At 38.7% G+C, this 21,587-nt stretch overlaps 1 protein-coding gene across 1 annotated transcript in view; it reads right to left on the bottom strand.

Moving 5' to 3' along the window:
- Smyd3 (SET and MYND domain containing 3) overlaps window positions 1-21,587 on the bottom strand; it is a 734,617-nt gene that overhangs the window by 124,907 nt on the left and 588,123 nt on the right. The window contains exon 8 of the mRNA XM_047521142.1: window positions 18,697-18,807. Coding sequence (XP_047377098.1) covers window positions 18,697-18,807 — 111 coding nt within the window. The remainder of the gene's footprint in view (window positions 1-18,696; window positions 18,808-21,587) is intronic.

The following is a 21,587-nucleotide window of genomic DNA, read 5'->3' on the forward strand; positions in this document are numbered from 1 at the left end:
ACAGTAGAAAGAATTGGACATCACTTTCTGATATTCATATGTGAATACACAACCAGTGTAACACCACATCATGTACAACCTAATTATACATCATGTAATCCTAATTAGAATAAGTTATACTCCATGTATATATGTCAAAATATACTCCACTCTCATGTATATCTAAAAAGAACAAAGTTTAAAAATAACAAAAAATGAACAGAACAAATTTAAAAAGCCAAAAAATAAAAATAACACACACACACACACACACACATAAAATATGCATAATGGAAGCCTCCAAGCAGGCTGCTTATCATTCTGTCTTTGAGTAATGGTTACTAAGACAGAAAGTATATTCACTGGAGATGGCACAGGAGTACCAACAACAAATTCTGACAACCTAAACTCTCCCCCCAGCCCCCAGGGAGACTGTCCAAGTGTCTTGGATGAAAAGTACTAATATCATTTGATTTCAACAAGGATTTGACAGTCTTTCATGATATTTTGTGCTAAGAAAATGAGAATGCAGGTATGGATATCAACCACACTTTAAGATTAACTGTTAGGTCAACCTTGCCCCAGTCGTCAATAAGAATCATTTTCCTTATTGTACAGATGAGGTTAAATTTTGCAGAACTGAGTAGCTGCAGGTCAAATAATAATAATCATAATAATAATACATTTATTTAAGTTTATTGTGCTTATTACTTTCAATGCTTTACTTCATTTAAGCATCTCAAAGTGTAAGTTAAAAAACCACTTCAGTTCCTAAAGTGTACAAGTTTGCAGTTGAGTAAGATGAAGTAAATTCCTCAAGTTTAAGTAGTTAGAAAGTTTTGGAGGTGGATTTGAGCTCCCAATTGTATAATGTGAAGCCTGAGTGCTTTTTGGTATGTCATGCTGCCTCAAATAATTCAAGTACTGGTAGGTGGAATAAGGAGCTTATTTACTCTTTCTTTATCGCTCCACGGACCAGAACTAGGACCCTGAAATATGTTAGAAGAGGCAGCTTTCAGTGCATGAGATTAATTAACTTTGCAATACAGTTGCCCCAGAGAAGAATGATCAGAAGATCATTCAAAGACAGTGTGCTGAGATCTCCTTAAAAATGTCTACATGGATCTGACACACACGCAGCAGGGATACTATAGAGAGGATGCCTGCCCTGCATGAGTGGAGCATCTCTATTAAGAGGATAGCTGGAAAAATACATCCTGTCTTTCCAATGCATGGTGTAAGTCTTGGTGTGGGAAAGTGGACTGAGTCATGACCAATGCATATAAACTATCGTGAAACTGGTCTATGAGTAAAAGTCATTGTGAAGCATCAAGCAACAGAGAAACTTAGAATATCCAGTCCAGCATAACTCAGTACTAATCTAGTGATAATATTTACTCAACTATTCACTCAGCAACACAAGTTTATTAAGCATTGTGTTGGGTATTGAGGATACACCAGAGAACAAGACGGATAAGGTCATTCTTACTTTTTAATGAGTAAGCAGGTGGATATCGAATACCAATTATATATAATGTTTGTGCCATAATAAAGATGTACCAGAAAAGAACAAAGTAAGAGGCATCTGATTTTCACAGTGTGGTCAACGGTATCTCCCTGGAAATGTGAGGTGAAGCTGAAGTGAAGAATGATAAAGAGGCCAGCACAAGCTACAGGAAGACCATTTTAGGCAGAAGAAAGCCAAATACAAAGGTCCTGGGGCCACACAGGGACCTGCTGGCCTCTAGGAAAGGTGGAACTCCACTTGCGGGTGGGGAATGCTGAAGAAAAGTCTCTAGCTTCTATGCAAAACAAAATTCCTGGAGGGCACAGTGGAAACCTGGAGATCACTTACAACATTCTTACAGCAGTCAGATAAGAGAAAATGGTGCTGGAGGAATACTCACAGAATCACAGTTGTTACTGGAAGGGGAGAGAGGAAAGAAAGAAGTGATGGCAGTCTTTTGTCAGTGATGAGCTCTCCACTTACCTCTCTCCCAGTTGGCTGCTTGGGAAACACTCAGCTCATGTGTTAACCCAAAACTCTGCTGCCTTCAAATAGCTGCTGCTACATATTCTCCAGGTTTTCAACAGAATCCCTCTATGTCTTAAGTATTCTCAACTCTTTTAGTCATCCTTTCTTTCACTAGAATAAAGAGCCCATCTCTCACTTGAAGTTTCTATAATGAGCTAAGGATGAATTGATAATTTTGGCTAATGGATCAAAATCTATTTTCAATCATTGGTGGTGCTGGGAAAATGCTAAGAGAACAAAGTTTGAGAAACTTGCAATGAAGTCTCTGAGACGACAACTTAATGACTAAAAAATAAATAAATGCACAAGAGTACCCCTGGGTCCTGGTTCTTATTCAGTTACACATCTGTTCTGCAATAGAATGAGGGAGTTAATTACTTTTCTATGACATGTATGTATTTTGTGAGATGCCACATTGCACCAGTTAATAATGATCTACCTTCTGTTGACATAAAATGTTTAAATTAATAAAAATCTAAATGATACATCTCATAGCAAAGCATACTTAATTGAAAGGCTGAATGGCAGGAGTAGTAATTTTCCTGGGTAAAAATTACTGAGATGAGCTTGTGGTAGCATGAAAGGCTCAATCAATAAAGAGACTTATATGGGCAAACTGTTTTTCAAAAGAACACACTGTATAGAGAGGTGGGCTGTGCTTCTCCACTCACTACTATAGCAGCACTGTGATTGTTAGAGAAATGGAGACTGATAACCAGTAATTGCCCATAATTGACAATATTAATGATTTTTCCATTTAAACCTGTCTATTCAATCTTGAAGGGCTGAAAAGAAATGTGAAAAGGGTATAAACAATCCCTTGAAGCTCTGCAATTAATATTAAAAACGCTCTGTCTTTCATTGGTAACTAGATGCCAAACCTACAGCATTGTAGAAACAGTTAATTTTTTTCCAAACTATATGGTGGTTTTAGATTACCTTGGAAAAGTTGAGATAACATCTAAAGTAGGCTCCCAGCACTAAGTTGGAGGGGTGCTCTCTAAATAGACTGGACATTACTATCTTATTCAAACCCTGAGACTGCTCAAAGAAAAGTCTGAAACCCAAGATACTCTATAACATTTGTGCTATTTTCTATATATTTGGGGTTAAAGAACAAAACTGCCTGCCTCCTTTCTTTCATTTTTAATTTCTCTCACTTCTCTTCCTTAAAAATAGAACAGAATATTTAAAAAAAAAAAAAGATATTGGGACTTGGGACTTGCTATAGTTTAGATCTGGAGTGTCCCCAAAGACCCACATGTCGACCACTGGCCTTGGAGTTATTGGGAGGTGTTGGAACCTTTAGTAGATGGGTACAATAAAAGGAAGTTAGGTCACTAGGAGTGTGCCCTTTGAGGGATTTGAAATTCCAGCCCCTTCCTTCCTTCTTTTTCTTTCTCTTTCACTTCTAGCCACCATGAGGTGAGCAGTTCACTCTACCATGTGCTCCCACTATGATGCACTGTGCTGCCACCGGTCCAAGCAACTGCGCTACGTGACCATGAACTGAAACCTCTGAAACTGTCAGCCAAAATAAATCTTTCCTTTCTATAAGGAAAGATTATCTGTTATTTTTGTCTCAGTGACAGAAAGCTAACTAACACAGGATTTAAGTCAATAAGTTTGTGTCCTGAGTAATAATTTATTCCTTTTAAAGTACCAGTGTTAGAAGAGTATTATTTCTTTCTGACCATTAAACATCTGTTGCTTTTCACTATCCACAATTTAAAGTAGACTTTATCCATGCAGGTCCATGTTATAGTCAGTAGGCTTGATACTACAAGAAGTTAGGCAAAAATATAACAGGTTTTGTCCTTTTCTTACTGTTGTCTATTTTAGCTTGCTTTTCAGGGAGCTCTGGATGGCATGGGATTATTTTTAAGTGCATAGTAGGAATTCAAAAAATGCTTGTTGGTTAATTATCATGAGAAGCAACAGATAAAGATGGAAATGGTTCAAACCCAGAACAAGTGATTTAAAAACATCTAATTTTATAGGGTAAAGGTTTCTTTCAGTGGTAGAATGTCTGATTTTTGTTTTTAATTCTGAAACATATAATTTACCCATGGACTTATTCAGTCAAGTCAAAGTATTCTAGAACTGAAGGGGTGGGAAGCTTTTTATAAATTCAGAGATCAGACCGATGAGAAAGATTCTATTCTTGGAAGACCTCCACAGAGGAAATGCCATCCAATCTTAAATAAATAAAATCAAGTCCTCTCGATCAGTACATCTAATCCAAATACCCACAATTTAAGCCTTTTTCCCCCCAAATTCAAGGAAGCCTGAAAACTGTAGTTCACCCTGCCTACCCAAGACCCCCATTCTCTTTTAGGCTGGAGTTCCTGTTTCCTGCCTTTTTCCTTACAGTCCTACTTTACTATGGTGCTTCCCTGACCACATTAGAAGTTTTCTTTGTCCCTTTTAAAGTTATAGGGTCACTGGAGATAGTTATAGTACATGTGCAGAAAAAAGTTTCTAAAGAACACTGCTCTGGGTCATTTGTTGAGCTGAAAGGCAGTGGTATAAAATTAAGGAAGTTAGTATTCGCAATTTGTGCAATGATTTTAATTGACCTTATTCAGAACATGAAGCTGTTGGAAAAAAGCTGACACTCGTTTGTATGATGTCAAACTAGGGCAATTTTCCCCATCTGAGGCTCTGTTTGTTATCCCATGTTGAATGCAGCCTAATTGTTCAGAAATAATTAATGTGCTTTTATTTCAATTGTAGAAAACATAATTTATTAATTGGTTGTGACTTTATGTGTTCTGTTTTAAAAGGCACAATAAATAAAGAAATTAGCATTTAAGAAGGTATTGAAGAAATGCCAAGATTAACTGAATTCTGAGAAAAGCAAAATGAGTCCAAAATTAAGGATAAGAATGTTTATTGCATCAAGAAGCTTACTGACAAATATGGAGACAACTGTTCTATGGGCCTTTAGTTGTAGTTTTCAAGTTCTAATGTTATAGAGAAGAAGGCATTATCAATGCCTTTAATAATTTCAGGAGTCTAATTTACATATCTAACAAGAGACCAAAAGAGCCTGCATCTCTCTTTACTTCTTAGGGTTCTCAGGGTCTGCAAATGACTTAGCAATAAGAGCTGAAAGAGAAGAAAACAGAAGACAGGCTGAAGCTTGCAAAGGAAAACCCAGCATCCTAACTACCAGGAAGCACAGCTAACGGACAGCCAACACACCTCTCCTCAGCAGTTAACACCCAGGACAATGGGTAAACACTCTAATCTGCAGCTGAAGCACCTGGTATAGCCTGAAAGCAGATGAGTATTTGAAACAAAGGATTTGTCATATCTCTGGGATAAACTGGACCCAATACCACCTCATTCTTTGCTACGGAGGAAGAACACTATATCACAGATATGTAAAAATAACTCTCTGAAAGCCCTTCTTCTGGACATAATAGTTTCCTTGATTGGTTTTTGCATTTTGGATTCTCCCTTGTGCAACTCTTTCTGACTTCTTGTGGTTCTACAGTTTTACTGTCTTGGCTATTGGTCAAAAATCAACACTCCCCTTCTTGAGTGGCTTCCCATTCATCTGTGATAAAAATCCAAACTCTGCCTGGCATTCCTGCCCCTCGCCCATCACCACTAGCTTTACCAACCTTTATCCTCCAGTAATTCAGAATCATGTGTGACTCCCCCTTACAGTCCCTCTCAGCCTCTGGGACATTTCACAGAGGGTGTCACCAGTCTGAAATGTTCCTTTCAAACTGTTCTCACTGGAAACACCTATATAGTCTTTATGTCTAGGTCTAACGTCTCCTAGTGAAGTCTTCCCTGCCTGACTAGGGAGATTTTTTTCTTTTCACTCCCACTGCGCTTCAGGCAGGTAATTAAGATAATTGCTACGATGAAGTAAATTGTGTGCCTAGGCATTTGTCTCCACATAACACAAGCCATGTGCAGGAAGGGGCAATCTTTTTATCTTAGGATCTCCACAGCAAGTGTATAGCCAGTTTCACCTCACAAAACACTTGAGGAAGAAAGGAGAGAATGAGGGAGGAAAGGAGAAATTCAAGCAGGTTTGACAAAGAACTAAATATGACCATTATAGATGCTTAATAAGCACAAAAAGAGGTTTCAGTTTGTTTAAGCACTAAGCAATACTGGAAAACTTATTTCCAGAAGGTTTATGCTCAGGTTATATTAATCCTAATCATAGACCTTGTTGGGACACGTGAGGGTTCTTTGGATGTCCCACAGTAGATAAGGGTTTAGTCTCTTCTTAAGACACGGACCTAGTCTGATTTTCCCCAAGGGTGGTAGAATCATTAGCCAATGTTAGTCTAGGGTCTTAAACAGACATTATAATTAAAATTGGCTAAATTACTCAGTGGTAAGATCAAATGAGCTTCCTGGAGTTCTGCTATCTAAAGGGCATAAGAAATAAGCTTGGATAGAAATAATATTTTAAGTACTTTAAAAAGAGGAGTAAGCAGATAGAGTTTATGTTCAAGAAAAATAGTCAACAGAGAAACTCTAGAACAATTTATTCATTTACCTTTCACCTTTGCCTTCCTACCTATGTAAAGTACCCACAGTGCTTCAGCAAGAGAACTGCTCCAGAAGTCCTAGACCTGGATTGGCTAAGTATGACTGCCCAGTGTGGCTGAATTACTGGGTGGCACAAGTCATTTGTCCTCTATGTAAAATGAAGGTATTGAGTTAGATGCTTCTTTCAGCTAATCCAGTTTAAATGACTCCTGACACACCACTTAGCCTCTGTGGTATCTATTTATGGATCCAAGTGAAAAGCATGCTCTAGGCCTGCAATTGGCATGTAGCTAGAGCCCAATGTGAATGTTATTTCAACAGGTTTTGGGGAGAGAGTGGAGAATTATACAAGTTCCATCTGCCATCTTCCCTGGAGCTCAGTAGTTATGTTTGGGGAGGGGCCTAGTAAAGTGGAAACACACTGGGTAGCACACTGTCCCTAATTCACAGAGTTGCATTATGTATCTTCCTGGAGCTCACCAGTGCCACCAATTCCCCAGTTTCATCCCTCCCAGGAGGCAAGGTCTATTCAGGGGACTGCCTCTGGCTAGGCAACAGTGAACCCCAACGTTTGTGAAATTCACTATTTTGCCTCTGCCCATATTCCAACAGGAAGGTATCACTAGAACTTGTGTGCGAAGACCTATAGAATTCCAAAGTTTGTGAAGTTAAGTATGACATATTTTAAGGGATTTGGGCAGGGACCATGGACTGTAAGTGTCAGACTTCATGTTCACTGCAGAGTCCTGTGAATAGATGAGGAAAGGAAAGAAGGAAGGAAAGAAAAGTAACTTTTTGTTCAATGGAGATTGAATCCGGGACACCATAAGCACTCTACCACTGAGTTGTATCCCCAATTCTAGAAGTGTATTTTTCAAGTAAAATAAATATAAAGTAATTTTTGAATGGTATTATGTACTCTTAATTTCTATATAGAGTAAAGGAGCCTAAGAGGTTAGAATACCCCCTCCTCCCACCCCTGACTCTAGGACATCTTTCCCACTATTACTACACAGGCTGGCTGCAAGTTAGGGCCCCCTGCTGCCCACTTCCACTGCAGAGCGAACTGTTCTCCACCTACCCTGGACCCCTGGAGTTGTTGTGACCACTGTTTTCAGGCTTAGGGCCAACACAAAGTGTGGGGACTCCATCCTTCCACTGTGCTGTAATGAACAAGGAATAAATGGCAAGAGAACCCTTATCTAATCGGTTCCGTGAATGTTCCATCATTTCTGTCTCATTGTGAGCAAAGGTTTCAAGGGCAGTTTCACCCAGAAAGGGAAAACAATTCTTACATGACAAATCTTAAAAGAGGCATCCCTTTCATTTGGGAGAGAACTTGAGAAAAGAGACTGCAGAATGACATCCATTCTGTCCAGGGATGGAGCTGGGGAGGCAAAAAATGACCTGGTTTCAACTCTGCACAGTGCCACTCATGCTCTTTTCTTACTCAGCATGAGAGCCCCTCCCCTGTACTACATGTATAGCATACACCATTCCACTGAATGCAATGTCAGGAACTGTAGGGGTGATGAACCCCCAAAGTTTAGACAAGGTCAGTTCACTTCTCAGGAGGAAGAGCCCAGGCTATGGAGAGGGAGCATGCCAAGGAGAACAAAGAAGTAAAAGCTCCAAGTACCCCAACAGATGATCAATAGATGCCCATGAAAGGCAAAAAGTCGGGAAGGAAGCAGAGATTATTAAATGGTAGAAGCAGGAAGACTTAAAAAGCCATCAAGAAGATTGATCGGAAAATGATAGGAACCAAGGATGCTCTAATTCTTGAAACTTTCCAAATAGATTATTCCCCCCCAGATAATTTGAGAACAATAAATGTTGCCACTACTGAGCATCTACCAGCTCCCAAGCTACATATACATTATCTAATTGAAAATAAAGCAACTTTGCCAGGTATGGATTAGTTTCAAATTACAGAAGAAAAAACTAAGACTAAGATACAGAAATTTGCTAATGACAAATGGTTAGTAAGTGGCAGAAACCAGCACCATCAGCTTGGAAAGCATGTGCTCTTTCCACTATATCAAGTGCTTGGTTACCCACAGCAGGAATTTACCCTTTCCTTTTCCTTTCCTCCCTTTCTCTCTTTCCCGCCTTCCCTCCTTCCTTCCTTTCCCTCCCTCCCTTGTCCCTCTCCTCCTCCTCCATCTTCTTCTCTCTCTCTCTCCCTCTCCTCTTTCTTTCTCTTTTTTTTCTCTCCCTCTCTTCCTTTTTTTTTTTTTTTTTTACCAGGGATTGAACCCAGGGGCACTTAACCACTGAGCCACATTCCCAGCCCGTTTTATATTTTATTTTGAGAGAGGGTTTCACTAAGTTGCTTAGGGCCTCACTAAATTTCTGAGTCTAACTTTGAACTTGTGATCCTCTTGCTTCAGCCTCCTGAGTTCCTGGGATTACAGGTGTGCACCACCATGCCCAGCTCCACATTTTTTAGTTGAAGCATTACAATTGTACATATGGATGGGATTTACCGTTACATATTCATGCACACAATATAACAAAATAATTCGGCCAATATCACTCCCTAGCATGGATCTCCTCTTCCTTACTAGAGTTATGGTATTAATAAATTGATGTTTCAAGATTGGAACCCAACTTCTCCTATACCAAACTGCACTCTTTCAATGTTATCCTATGACTTTATTGATTCAACAAATGGCACTGAAATAATAGGACAACCATATGCAAAAAATGAAACTTGTACCATAGATGTACGTTAACTCAAAGTATATCAAAGGCCTAAATGTAAAACCTAGAATTATAAAATTTTTAAATAGAAAATATAGGAGAAAAATCTTTGTTCTCTTGGATTAAGCAGAGATAAATATCATTATCAAAAAACTGACCTATAAAAAATACTGTTAGATTAGACTATATCAAAATAGAAACTTCTGCTCGTCAAAAGACTCTGTGAAGACAATGAAAGACAAGCCACAGATTGAGAATACATACAATACCTATATGATAAGATTAGTATACAGAATAAAAAAGCTTCACAATTCAATAAGAAAACACCCAATTTTTTAAAAATAGGCAAAAGATTTAAACAAATATTTCACTAAATAAAAATGAAAAATCACACACATGAAAAAATACATTATTTATTTATTTATTTTTTTGGGTGCTGGGGATCGAACCCAGGGCCTTGTGCTTACAAGGCAAGCACTCTACCGACTGAGCTATCTCCCCAGCCCCACATTATTATTTATTAAGGTAATGTAATCGTGTGTGTGTGCGCGCGGGCGGGCGCGCGCAGGCGCGCGCACCTTACCAGGGTTGAACGCAGGGGCACTCTACCACTGAGCTACACTCCCAGTCCTTTTTATTTTTTATTTTGAGATAGGTTCTTACTAAATTGCCCCAGACTGGCCTTTAACTTGTGATCTGATCCACCTGCTTCAGCCTCCCAGTTGCTGGGATTATAGGCATGGGTCAGGGCTAAAGTTATGCAAATTAAAACCACAATGAGAAATCACCATGCATCTATCCGAATGATTAAAACAGGGCTGGGGTTGTGGCTCAGTGGTAGAGCAAGTACTTGCCTAGCAAAAACAAAAAAAAAAGAAAAAAAATCTGACAAAATCAAGAACTGAGGGGACTGGGGCTGGGGATGTAGCTCAGTAGGAGGAGTACTTGCCTAGGATGTACATGGGCCTGGGCTCAAATCTAAGCACAAGAAGGAAAAAGGAAATCACGAGGATGTAGCATAACTGGAACTCTCAGTCATTGTTAGTAGGAATTCAAAATGGTAGTTAGTTTGGAAAACAGTCTGACAATTTCTTAACAAGTTAAATGTATATTTACCATATGACCTAGTAATTCCAATCCTAGATATTTACTCAAATGAAATGGAAATATAAATTTGCCCCTTGGATACTGCTGATAGTTCAGCCATCTTCTAGCAATTCCACTCCTGGGTCTGTATCCAAAGGAAATGAAATAAGTATATCAATAAGACTTCTGTACTTCCATGCTTACCACAACAAATTCACAAGAGTCAAGAAATGGAAGCAATGTAAGCATCCATCTATTCATGAATGGATAAAGGTAAGTGGTATACATACACCATGGAATACTAGTCAGTCATTAAAAAAAAAAAAAAAAGAAATCCTGCCATTTGTAAGAATATGGATGGAACAGGAGATCATCAAGTTAAGCAAAATAATCCAGGCACAGAAAGACAGTACTACATGATCTCACTCATGTGGAATCTAAAAAGCTGATCTCATAGACTTGGAAAGTAGTATGGTAGTTGCCAGCGACTGGGGAGAGCAGGGGTGAGAAAGGGATGGGGAAATGTTGATCAGTGGGTGCTGAGTTACAGTTAGAAAGAAGTTTGATGTGTTACTGCACAGCAGGGTAAGTGTAGACAGTGATTGTGTATCATATATCTCAAAAAGCTTGAAAAAGGCAATTTGAATGTTTGCTATAAAGCAGTGATACATGTTTGAGGGCTGGATATGCTTTACATGATTATACAATGTATATATGTTGGTATATTATGTGGTACCTTCATAAGGCTGTAGAGATTAAATGAGAAGAGGCCTATAAGGGACTCAGGATACCTAGTAAATAATAAGTATTGCTAAAACTTTAGCAGGCATTCTAATTTATAATAATCTTTGAGGAAGTGTCACCTTATTCCATAACACTTCTTGAACACTCTTGCAGGCCATGCACTGGGGACTGTAAGGTGCTTGGTTTATAAAAATATTTACTCTGTTACATCATCTGTGGTCTATCCCCTGGGCTGGAGCTTTGTATAGATCAGAATTCAGGAGAAAAGAACATTCGTGCAACAATTAGAAAGGTAAAATGGCCTTCATGTCACCACACATATGTAGTTCTTATCCCAGAAGTGGACTTTTGGACAAAACAGGGCCAAATGTAGAAGCCTGGGGGCCCAGTTGACTGTGCTCTGGGGAGAAGGCAGTGCCCAAGCACCATATCCTGTGATGTGGTGAAGAGCAGATTCCAAGGTAAACACAACAGCTACATTGTTTATTTCCCAGCCAACTTCACAGCCCTTTGTACCTTCCCCAGAAGCCTCTCCCAGTGTTTGGTGGCAACATTACAGATGGGATTATGTGGTTATGAAGTCAATAAGTTCCTCTCCTCATTTTAAGATGAATAACAGTCAGCCCTGCATTCACTCCTGGGAAAACCATTCTTCTGGTCATTTAGAGAAGCAAGATAAAGATAATACACAGTACTGTTAGGTTTTGGCCATTTAAAAACTCATACAAATGAGAAAACACATTCTCTCTCTCTCTCTTTCTCTCTCTCTCTCTCTCTCTCTCTCTCTCTCTCTCTCTCTCTCTCTCTCTCTCTCTCTCTCTCCACTTCCCTGCTAAAACTTTCTAATCTCCCTGAAGATAACATACTTTGGTTATGATGAAAACCTTAGAAACAGGAAACACATTCAGCTTAGATTGTTAAAACTTGAAATATAAAACAATCCTGAGCTGGTTGGTTTCATCAACCTGCCACACGGCAGTTCTGCTCACAATTAATTTAGCAAACTAGCGGAAGGCAACAGAAAAAAATCTTGGTTTACTAATGACCTTTAAGTAATTGCTCATATTTCAAATAGATTCAAGTTACCATAAAACTTTCTTGGGCAGAAAGCTCTCCTTTCCTTTGAATACAGCTTAAGCTCTAACATTTCTTTACTACTTCTTCAGACAAGCTTTGCTTCTTTCTTGGGTTCAGCCTGCTCCCTTTCCCAGCTTTCACTCTGACACTTACAGCCTTACTGAGGCATGAAACCTAAAGGAACTGAAGCCATTCTCCCATAGCTCCAGCGCAAGCACCATCTTTGTAGAATTCTGGGCTACTCTCAGGGTTTTGTAACGCATAGGTGTTGGAGGAGGTCTCAGAGGGACTTACAGAAGGCAATTCCAGGTTACAAAAGAGGATTTCTGAAAAGAAACTGAAATAATTACCAAAGACAATAATTAACACAGCTTCAGTTGTATAGAAAAAAATAAGAGGAAGTAGGCTTAGAATTGTAGCCTCAGGGAATAAGCAGCTTATAAGGGCTCCTCCACACCAGAACCATTTATTGAACATTTTTTAGAGTGACTCTACTCAACTCTCTTTCTACACAAGGCCCTATGATAAAAGGAGATACAGATCCCTGCTCTGCAGACAGACTGGGGCTGGGTGAAAGGTGCACACATGCTTGGAAGCCCTCAGGAGAATTACATCATTGTTTATCCTTGCATTTTCCTTTCCTCCAAAGACTCAGATTTTTACCTATGTATTTGAAAGGCAAACTGCAGACTTTCCAGTCAAGATGCTGTGAAATTCAGACCTCAAAATGCTCCCCTCTACTCCAAACCCACATAATGATAGGTAAAATATAACAAGAGAAGAACCAAAAATAGCTTTGCCAATTGAAAAGCAAGATAAGCACCTCCTTGGTCCAGAAAGAGAACAGAAATGCAAAGCAATAAGTAAAACACAAGGCCTGGGGTCTGGAAGCAGGCAGTGGAGGGGCACAAGTTCTGTTCCAGTGGTTATAAAAAGGTTTCACGTAAGAAAGGAGAGTAGAGTCAGCCCCAAAGCTTAAGCCAGGAAATGGACAGGCTAACTTGCTTGTAAAAAGAGGCTGAAAAAAACCAGGTCAATGGTTTCCATTGGACTAAATACTAATATGTAACTGTGAGCATGAGGTTAGAAGATACAGAACCAAAAAGCCTAGATCCCCAGATCTGCACTAGTCTCCACATCACTGGGGTGCAAGACATCTGAATACTAGTAAATCTTAATTTTGAAATGGAGATTAAAGGGTCTGGGGAGTCCAGACTACCAGGAACAAGGATAGAGCACCGAAGAAAGAACAAACTCAAAAACTGTGCACTGAAAATGAGTCTGCCATACAAAATTCCAAAACACTTAGTGAAATGCAATGCTAAGGAGGAAAACCAACAAAAAGCCTTAGGACACAATCTCCCTCTGTAAAATAAACTTTATGGAACTAAGACTTAAAAGGAAGCATGATTAGATTTCTCAAATAGATAACAAATGTAATGGCATGCAAAGAGGGAAGTAAGTTACAAAACAAAAATAGAAATAAGACATAAACTGAGAGGTAGGGAAAAAAATGAATTTGAAATCCTGGAATAAAAAATAGTAAAAACTTCCAACCCAGTAGCAAAGAGCATCCCTAGCACCTCACCTGACTTCAGCTTTAATTTTAGAAACATGAGGGGAAATGCTAAGGGCAGAAAGGGTTTGTATTTAGAGGGCAGGACCTGACCAGGAGCACAGAAGGAAAGATTCTCATGATTTCAACTGTGTGATAAGACTTTGACTTTTCAAACTATATATGCATATCACTTTAATAAAAAACTAAAATGATTTTAAAAATGTAAAAGCCTAGTTGCAAGAAATAACACTAACAAATGATTACTGGAAGAATATGCAGTCCTGGCTTTCCCCTATAGAGACTAAATTTTATTCTTGGAATAAAGCAAATCATGAGAGAGAGAGATGATCTCAGATTGCATCAACCCTTCTTATTAGTTCTTTTATTAAGTTATCACTTGAATTTATGTCAATCAGCCACATTGAGGAAGATTATAAAACCCAGCTATTTCAGTACTTGTAGAAGTCTGATAAGAATATTTTGTGAGTGCTTCAGGCCTCACTGTATAATTTGGCTGAGGGGTACATGTGTGTTCAATTCTTTGGTTTTTGTGAATTTTGAAATTAGGTTTTTAGCTTTGATTGCTGAGAAATTTAAGAGTAATTCTGTGATTCACCTTGGCTATTATAAAAAAGATCATTCGGCATACATTTTGGATACTAACTTATTTTTGTCTTATTTCTTGTCACTTCTGTTTCTCAAACTGAGAAATAAGTGTTATTTCTCAAAGGTGTACAAGTACACCTACATACAGGTGCATGTGTTTGTGTGTGTATAAATTTGTGGGTGCACTACTTCAGAATCTTTTGGATGGGGGAAGGGCACAATTAGATAAAAGAAGTTGGTTGTTTTGAAAAAGAGAAGAAATAAAGGTTTGGATCTTGGGGTCATGACTATGGAGGGCAGTAAATGCCAAGTTAAAAGTTTTGAGTGTATCTTGAACACTAATGATAATGACAAGAAAACTGGTATTTGAGAATATTTACTCTAAAATAGTGTGTGGGTGGACAAAAGGAAAGAAATTGAGGGCCAAGAGAACAATTAGGGTTATTTCAATAATCTAGGAATAAGCCAACAGAGCTTTGAGTAGACTGACTGATGGACGTGATACTTTAAAAGGAGAATTAAATACAGCAGGCCTAGAGAAATAACGTGGCAAGTAAATACAGAAATAAAGCATGTGACATCGAGGGAAGCACGCTGTGTACTATTTAGAAACTTATGGAAACAATTACATTCGGTCTGTTTTGCTTGTACTGCCTTTGTTTCTGACCTAAGCAAGCCATAGGAAAGTTCAAATCATTTCAGAATCTCCCCTTAGGTAGTAAGTTTTATTTCTTCCAGAAGTTAGGCTGCTGCTGATTACAAATGGCAATTCCACACATGCAAATTACACCCACTATTACAAGGGTTCCTACCTTCCTGAAACATGATACAAATTCCACTAAAATGCAGATATAGGCACATAATAAATATTGCTTGATTCAGAGACCTGGTAAGGTGAACTCTCTAGGTTCCCAGGAAAAGCAGAAAAATAAGCTTGAAAGGAACTGAAGTACAACTAATTTTGACTGAACTAAATTTTGGATTTATAATATTTGGAGAATGCACTAAGCTGGATTTAATTCTGCATTATTTTTTCTAAGCAAAACAACAATATAGAGATTTCCAAAGGGATGCTCATATCATCAAACAGAACAAAATTCTCAGTTAAATGGAAACTTGAAAATATTCTCTATTAAGTAGAAACTTGAAACTGATGAACTAACTGTAAACCAAGTTTATATTCCCATCTAAGCACATACCCTGCTCCCTATCACTGGGAAACATTTCATAGAAACACAGGATAATGGAGATAGAAGGGGCATGAAGATCTTCTATTCAAAATTCCTTATATAACAGATGATAGAACATATCTAAAGAAGCTGAATGACTTGCCCAAGACCACTCAGTTTGTTAGATACAGAATGAACTAGAATCCTGCGGAGTAATCAAGTACTTATTTTTGTAACGCCATTTGGCCCATCTCTAACACACTATTTGTACTGGCTAATGTTATGTGTCAACTTGTTTGTCACAGGGCGTTCAACATTAACATTTGACCCACAGACCCAGTAAAGGGAAATGTTCTTGCTGATGTGGGTGGCCCTCATCCAATCACTGGAAGGTCTGAAAGGACTAACAAGGCTGACCCTTCCTCAAGTAAAAGGGAGCTCCTTCTGACTTATTGCTTGAGCTGGGCACTGGCCATTTCCTGCCTGTGGACAGAAACTAAAACATTAGCTTTTCATGGGTCCTGGGCCTGATACCTTCTAGATAGGAACTTACACCACTGCTTCCTGTGTCTCTAGCTTGCTAACTACAGATCTTGGGACTTCTTAACTTTCATAATCATGTGATCCAATACCTTAGAATAAATCAATCAATACTCTCTCTCCCCCAATACACACACACACACACACACACACCACACACAGTCATGAGCTGCATGGTGATATTTTGGTAGACAACAGATTGTGTATAAGATGGTGGTCCCACAAGATTATAAAGGAACTGAAAAGATTTTATGTCCTAGTGACGTCATAGTCATCATAATGTTATGGCACAACCTATCACTCATGTCTGTGATAATGCTGGTGGAAACAAACCTATTGCATTGCCAGCTGTGTAAAGGTATATCATAATTATGTATAGTACAAAACAGCAATGATAATAAATGACTATGCTAGTGTTTTATGTGTTTACTATACTATATTATTATTTTAGAGTATACTCCTTCTACTTATAAAAAATTTTGCTGTAAAACAATATGTAGTATTACCCTATGTTAGCACAATGACAGAATGCCTAAAAACACATTTCTCAAAATGTTTTCCCCCACAATAAAGTAACACATGACTGTATTGGTGTATCCTGCTGTTTTTTTTTCCTCTGGGGAACCTTGACTCATACAACATCCAATAGTTCTTAAGTTTAACAGAGTAAGAAAGTAAAGAAAATAGTCTCAAAGGAATATAGAAAATGTGGATTGGCTCTCCAAAAGTCATTGGCACCCCTCTTGCTTGTCTTTCACTCGTATCAAGTCTGAAAAGATAAACTAGTTTCCCAGCTCTTTTACAACTATAGGTGGCTATGTGACAGAGTTTGGAACAATAAAATGATAAGGAAGATCCCTAGGAGGACTGACTTCCTTTTGTTCTCTGCCTTTTTATCACCCATTCTTTTTCCTGTCTGGAGACTGGACATAGTGATTGGGGGTGGGGACAGCAGTCATCTGTGACCATGAGGACTAAAGTTACATGCTAGGAAAGGCTAAGAAAAAAGACAAAAGGGCTTGGGGTTTATGATGAGTAGCTACTCTCATCTTAGATTACCTTTCCAAACTCCTAAGACAAATACGACCCAACTACTAAAGACAGTTTTAGACAGGTTAACTGTTATCTGTAGCCAAACCCTTTCTTTTCCTATTATGGTTCAGATCTTAGCTATTATAATAAAGCAAAAGTGAACATGCCTCCCCACCCCACTGACTCCTCATTTTGTTTTTCAGTACTGGGGATGAAACTCAGGGCCTCACACTTGCTAGGTAAGCATTTTATCACTAAGCTATAACCCCAACTTTTATTTACTTATTTATTTTGGGTACCAGGGATTGAACTCAAGGGCAGCCACTGAGCCACATCCCCAGCCCTATATGGTATTTTATTTAGAGACAGGGTCTCACTGAATTGCTTAGCACCTCATTTTTGCTGAGGTTGACTTTGAACTCTTGATCCTCTGGTAGCAACCTCCAGAGCTGCTGGAATTACAGGTGTGTGCCACTGTTTCTAGCTATAACCTCAACTTTTAATAAAACATAGTCATTTATTTATTCAGGAATTTTTTTTTAAAGATTTGCCACACTTAAGGCACATAAGAGGAGTTAAGTCCAAGTGCCAAGAATACTGATGGGATACCTGCTTGGAGTCATTCTGGATTACAGTATGGGGGGTCTGCTATGATTTCTGGTATGCTTGCCAGTGGCGAAAGACTAACATTGAAGTGGATCCATGCTTGGGGAGCTATCAGCAGTAGATTCAACTTTTCCTACTTAATTGTTTCTCAAAGTTCTTTTAATGCAAAACTAATTAAGTTCCCTGACTCCTGCAGCATTAGGATGAGCTAATGGTCCTTTCTCATGAAGTGAGAGCAATTATCTTTCTGCACTGATGTTATTGGTAGTTGTGAGTAAGTTCAAGAAGTATTCAATTTAGTTAAAAGACTGAAGTGTCAAACTTGGTTTTGCTACTTTTTTCTTCATTTTTATCCCAGAGGCATATCTTTGAACCTTCCTGAGTTCTATTTCCTAATTTATTTTTAAGTACTGACATTAAATGAGATAGTGATTACAAATGAAATCTAACAGTAAGAACACTTGACAAAACTGATTTCATCAGATAACCTGACTGTGTGTAAACTAAAAGTAGGTTCAAATAAGGAAAGCATATGAGTAGTAGGAGAACACTTCCTTAATTATCTTTATAGCATTTATTTTGGCTCTTCTTCCTTCCTCAGAAAGTAAAAGTTGCTAGATAAGTGATCTCAATCTGATAAAGTGCGGTGGTAAAAAGGCTTTATGGGACAATTTTTAAAGAAATAAAAACTAGATACAATTTGGCATATTTATTACAATGACTGTTATCAATCATAATATAATTTGATCCTCTTACTATATGGTCTGGTCTTCCATATCCTTTAATCACATGTTTAATGTATATTCCCACTGTACTCTAAGCTCCATACATCTTTACTTGGGCTTAAATATCAGATTGGTAGGTGAAAAAAGTTCCAGGAAATAAAATGTATGCAGCTCAATGCTATTTACCTCTGTTCCCTACTATGCACTGAGGCCTTTTACTTTGGGATTAATGAAGTAAAAGCAGAATTCTCCAAAAGATAATTAAGGAATCGACTAAGGAGTACTGAAATCTGGTTCCATACAGCATACCTTGTCCTGGGTTTCACACCGGAAACAGTCACACTCAAAGGAGTACTGGTCCCTCAGCTGCTTTCGGCGCTCCTCGCTGGTCATCAGCATATCTAGGTAGCAGATGGTGAGCTGTGGATACCCAAGAGAGGGAAGAGTTCATATGGTTGTTATGCTCATCTACTTTAACTAACAGTTATTATTAATAATAGTTATTAGAGCAAAATTTATTTTAGTACACACCAATGAGTGTAAGAGAAAGTACTTCTTGTAGTCTCTTACACAAATAATTACATGTCAAACTTTAATGTATTTCCTTCCAGTCCTTGTAAGTGTAAGCATATATGCATCATATACTTATTTTAAAGAATTGGGCTCATGACCTCTATGTACTTTTATGCCTTACCTTTTTTTCATTAAAAAAAAAAACAGTAAAATATCAGGAGTTATTATATGCTGGGTATTACTAAAGTTTAGCCATAAATTCTATAATCATTGGTAATCAGAGAAACCAAATTCATCCTGGCAATCAAACAGGTGGCAGATGATACAGTCAGATTGCTCTTAAATCCTAATCAACTCCATAGGCACCTCATGGAAGTTGGGGTCATCCAAATTTGGTGTTTTTGAAATTAGGAGGTAGTTCTTTTGTACTAGGTAAAGTATGTGGAATAATTTCCATTGAGAGGAGTGTTTAATGTCAGAGTGCAATCCATGATGGAGGCTTCGAAGCTGATTTGTTTGGGTCCTTTCAAATACAATCATTAATTCCTGCCTTGGAAGGGGAAAGGCCAAAGTGAGAGGACATTAAAGAAGGCCTCAGATTTCTAGCCTAAGAGTTCACTTCAAATCATTGGTTTTCGGGCAACATCATGACAATTAAATGTTTATTTCACTTAACTAGATCCCCAATGTACTTAAAATCAAATCCAAAATATATCAAATAGAACTCTTGGTTTCCTTTTACCTGTTCCATCACAAAGCCTTCCCAGTCTCAGGTGACAGCAACTCTTCTTTTGTATTACACAAGCTGAAACTGCAGAGTCATCCTGGACTTGGGTCTTTTCTTAACAATGCCATTCAGATCCCAGGAAACTCTGTTGGATCTATCTTTAAAATATGTCCAGAACCAACCACTTTTTACCTTTCCCAATGCTACCATCCTGATTTGAGCCACCAAAATCTCTTGCTCATGACTGGTCTCCCTGCTTATTTCCCTCAGTCTCCTGCACTCCTTCCTCTTGCCAGAGTAATTCATCAAAAGGTGAAATCAGTGCTTTCTTGCTGTTGGGTACACAAACAATGACAATGGACACCCACAATGCAACCCGAAGTGTGGTCCCTGGACTGGTGCTAGTCAATGGTGTGGGCTATGAGTCCACCATGAAATGCAGAAAGAAATGCAGAGTCAACATTTAGAAACTTCTACACTATTTGGTAAGAATAATTTTGTGATTTTAATAATAAAACACTGGGCTTTTATGTTTTTGAATTTTTTTCATTTTCCTACTAATTCATTTTCAACAAATTTTATAAACATATTGGTCTGTAATATGTTAGGAAAAAATGAGGGTCCTTCATCACAGGTAGTTAGAGAAGCAGTAGCTTCACATAATCTGATCCCATTTCCTCTCTCAAACTCATGTCTCACTCTTCTGTCACTCTCACTGTCCAGCCAGCCTGGCCTCCTTGCTCTCCCCTACATACACACTGCCCACCTTAAGGCCTGTGCATGGGCTGTTTCCTCTGCCCTTCTCCCAGATCCATGATGGGGATGTTCCTTGTCTTCTTTCTGTTTTGATCAAATCTCACTTTCTCAGCAAGGCCTAACCTGATCTCCCTATTTAAAATAACAACCTGATTTCCACGCCATCCCAGCACTCCTAATTCCCTCATCCCTTTCCCCTTTTTTTTCAACCCTGTAACATATATCAGCTTGTACCATACTGTATAAATTACTTCTTTATTTGCTTTCAAATGTAGAAAGTAATTATGGGGGAAGAAGGGAATATTGTAGAAGAGGAAGAAGGCAGGATTACCTACTGAAGGAGATGATAAAAACTCCCTAGAGAAAACATTCCATGTGGTTTTTCTTAAAAGAAAGCATCTCGTGTCTACCCAACATGATCTTACTTGTTGAAATTCACAGTGGGGCAGAGAAGGCCATCCTATTTAACAGAAACCAGCTTCAGGAAGGCGTTACAAAAGCAGCCTAGGGAGGAGGAGGCCTGGCCAGACAGACCTGTTGGAGGTACCACAGCCATCACCAGGGTGACAGAAGCCACAGACTGACCTGGCTGGCTAGCTTTCTACAGACACTTCACCTGTTGAGCAACTATAACATGCTGTTGTACATGTAGGAACAAGAGTACCTGCCTTACAAAATGTAGTCAGTGATGTTACTGAATATCAAACTATGTGCTGGGCACCTGCAGAGGCCACGTGGCTCTGTAAACACCAGTAAAGGTGTGGGTTCAGGTAATGCTGGAATTTGCACTGGTAACTGTTGATTCAAGCCTGATGCTCTTTGTAAAGTAACAGCTGCTTCTCATATGCCTAGAGGCTATGGAAGAGCCTAGTACATAGAAGTTGCAGCCAAAAGTTCAAATTGAAGAACTCAAGTGTTCTGTGGCAACGGGCTCCTTCAGCAGAGACCGGGGTCACATTTTCATTCCCTGAATCTTCCTCTTGCATCTTAATTTGAAGCCAGACTTGCCTTTGAGGTGCAAAGGGCCATGATGTTAGCTAAGTTCCTCTGATTTCTAGAGAACTCCAGGTTCTACAATCCAAATAACAAACTCCTCAGCATACTATTTGCAAAGTCTATTGTTAAGTTTGGGAATGTATATATATTCATCTTACATCCTAAGGCTCTCCAGGGCACAGTTTCCCTACGTGAGGTGAGGTGAGGT

Source organism: Sciurus carolinensis, chromosome 12 (assembly GCF_902686445.1).
Source record: "Sciurus carolinensis chromosome 12, mSciCar1.2, whole genome shotgun sequence".
In the NCBI taxonomy this organism is placed as follows: Eukaryota; Metazoa; Chordata; class Mammalia; order Rodentia; family Sciuridae; genus Sciurus; species Sciurus carolinensis.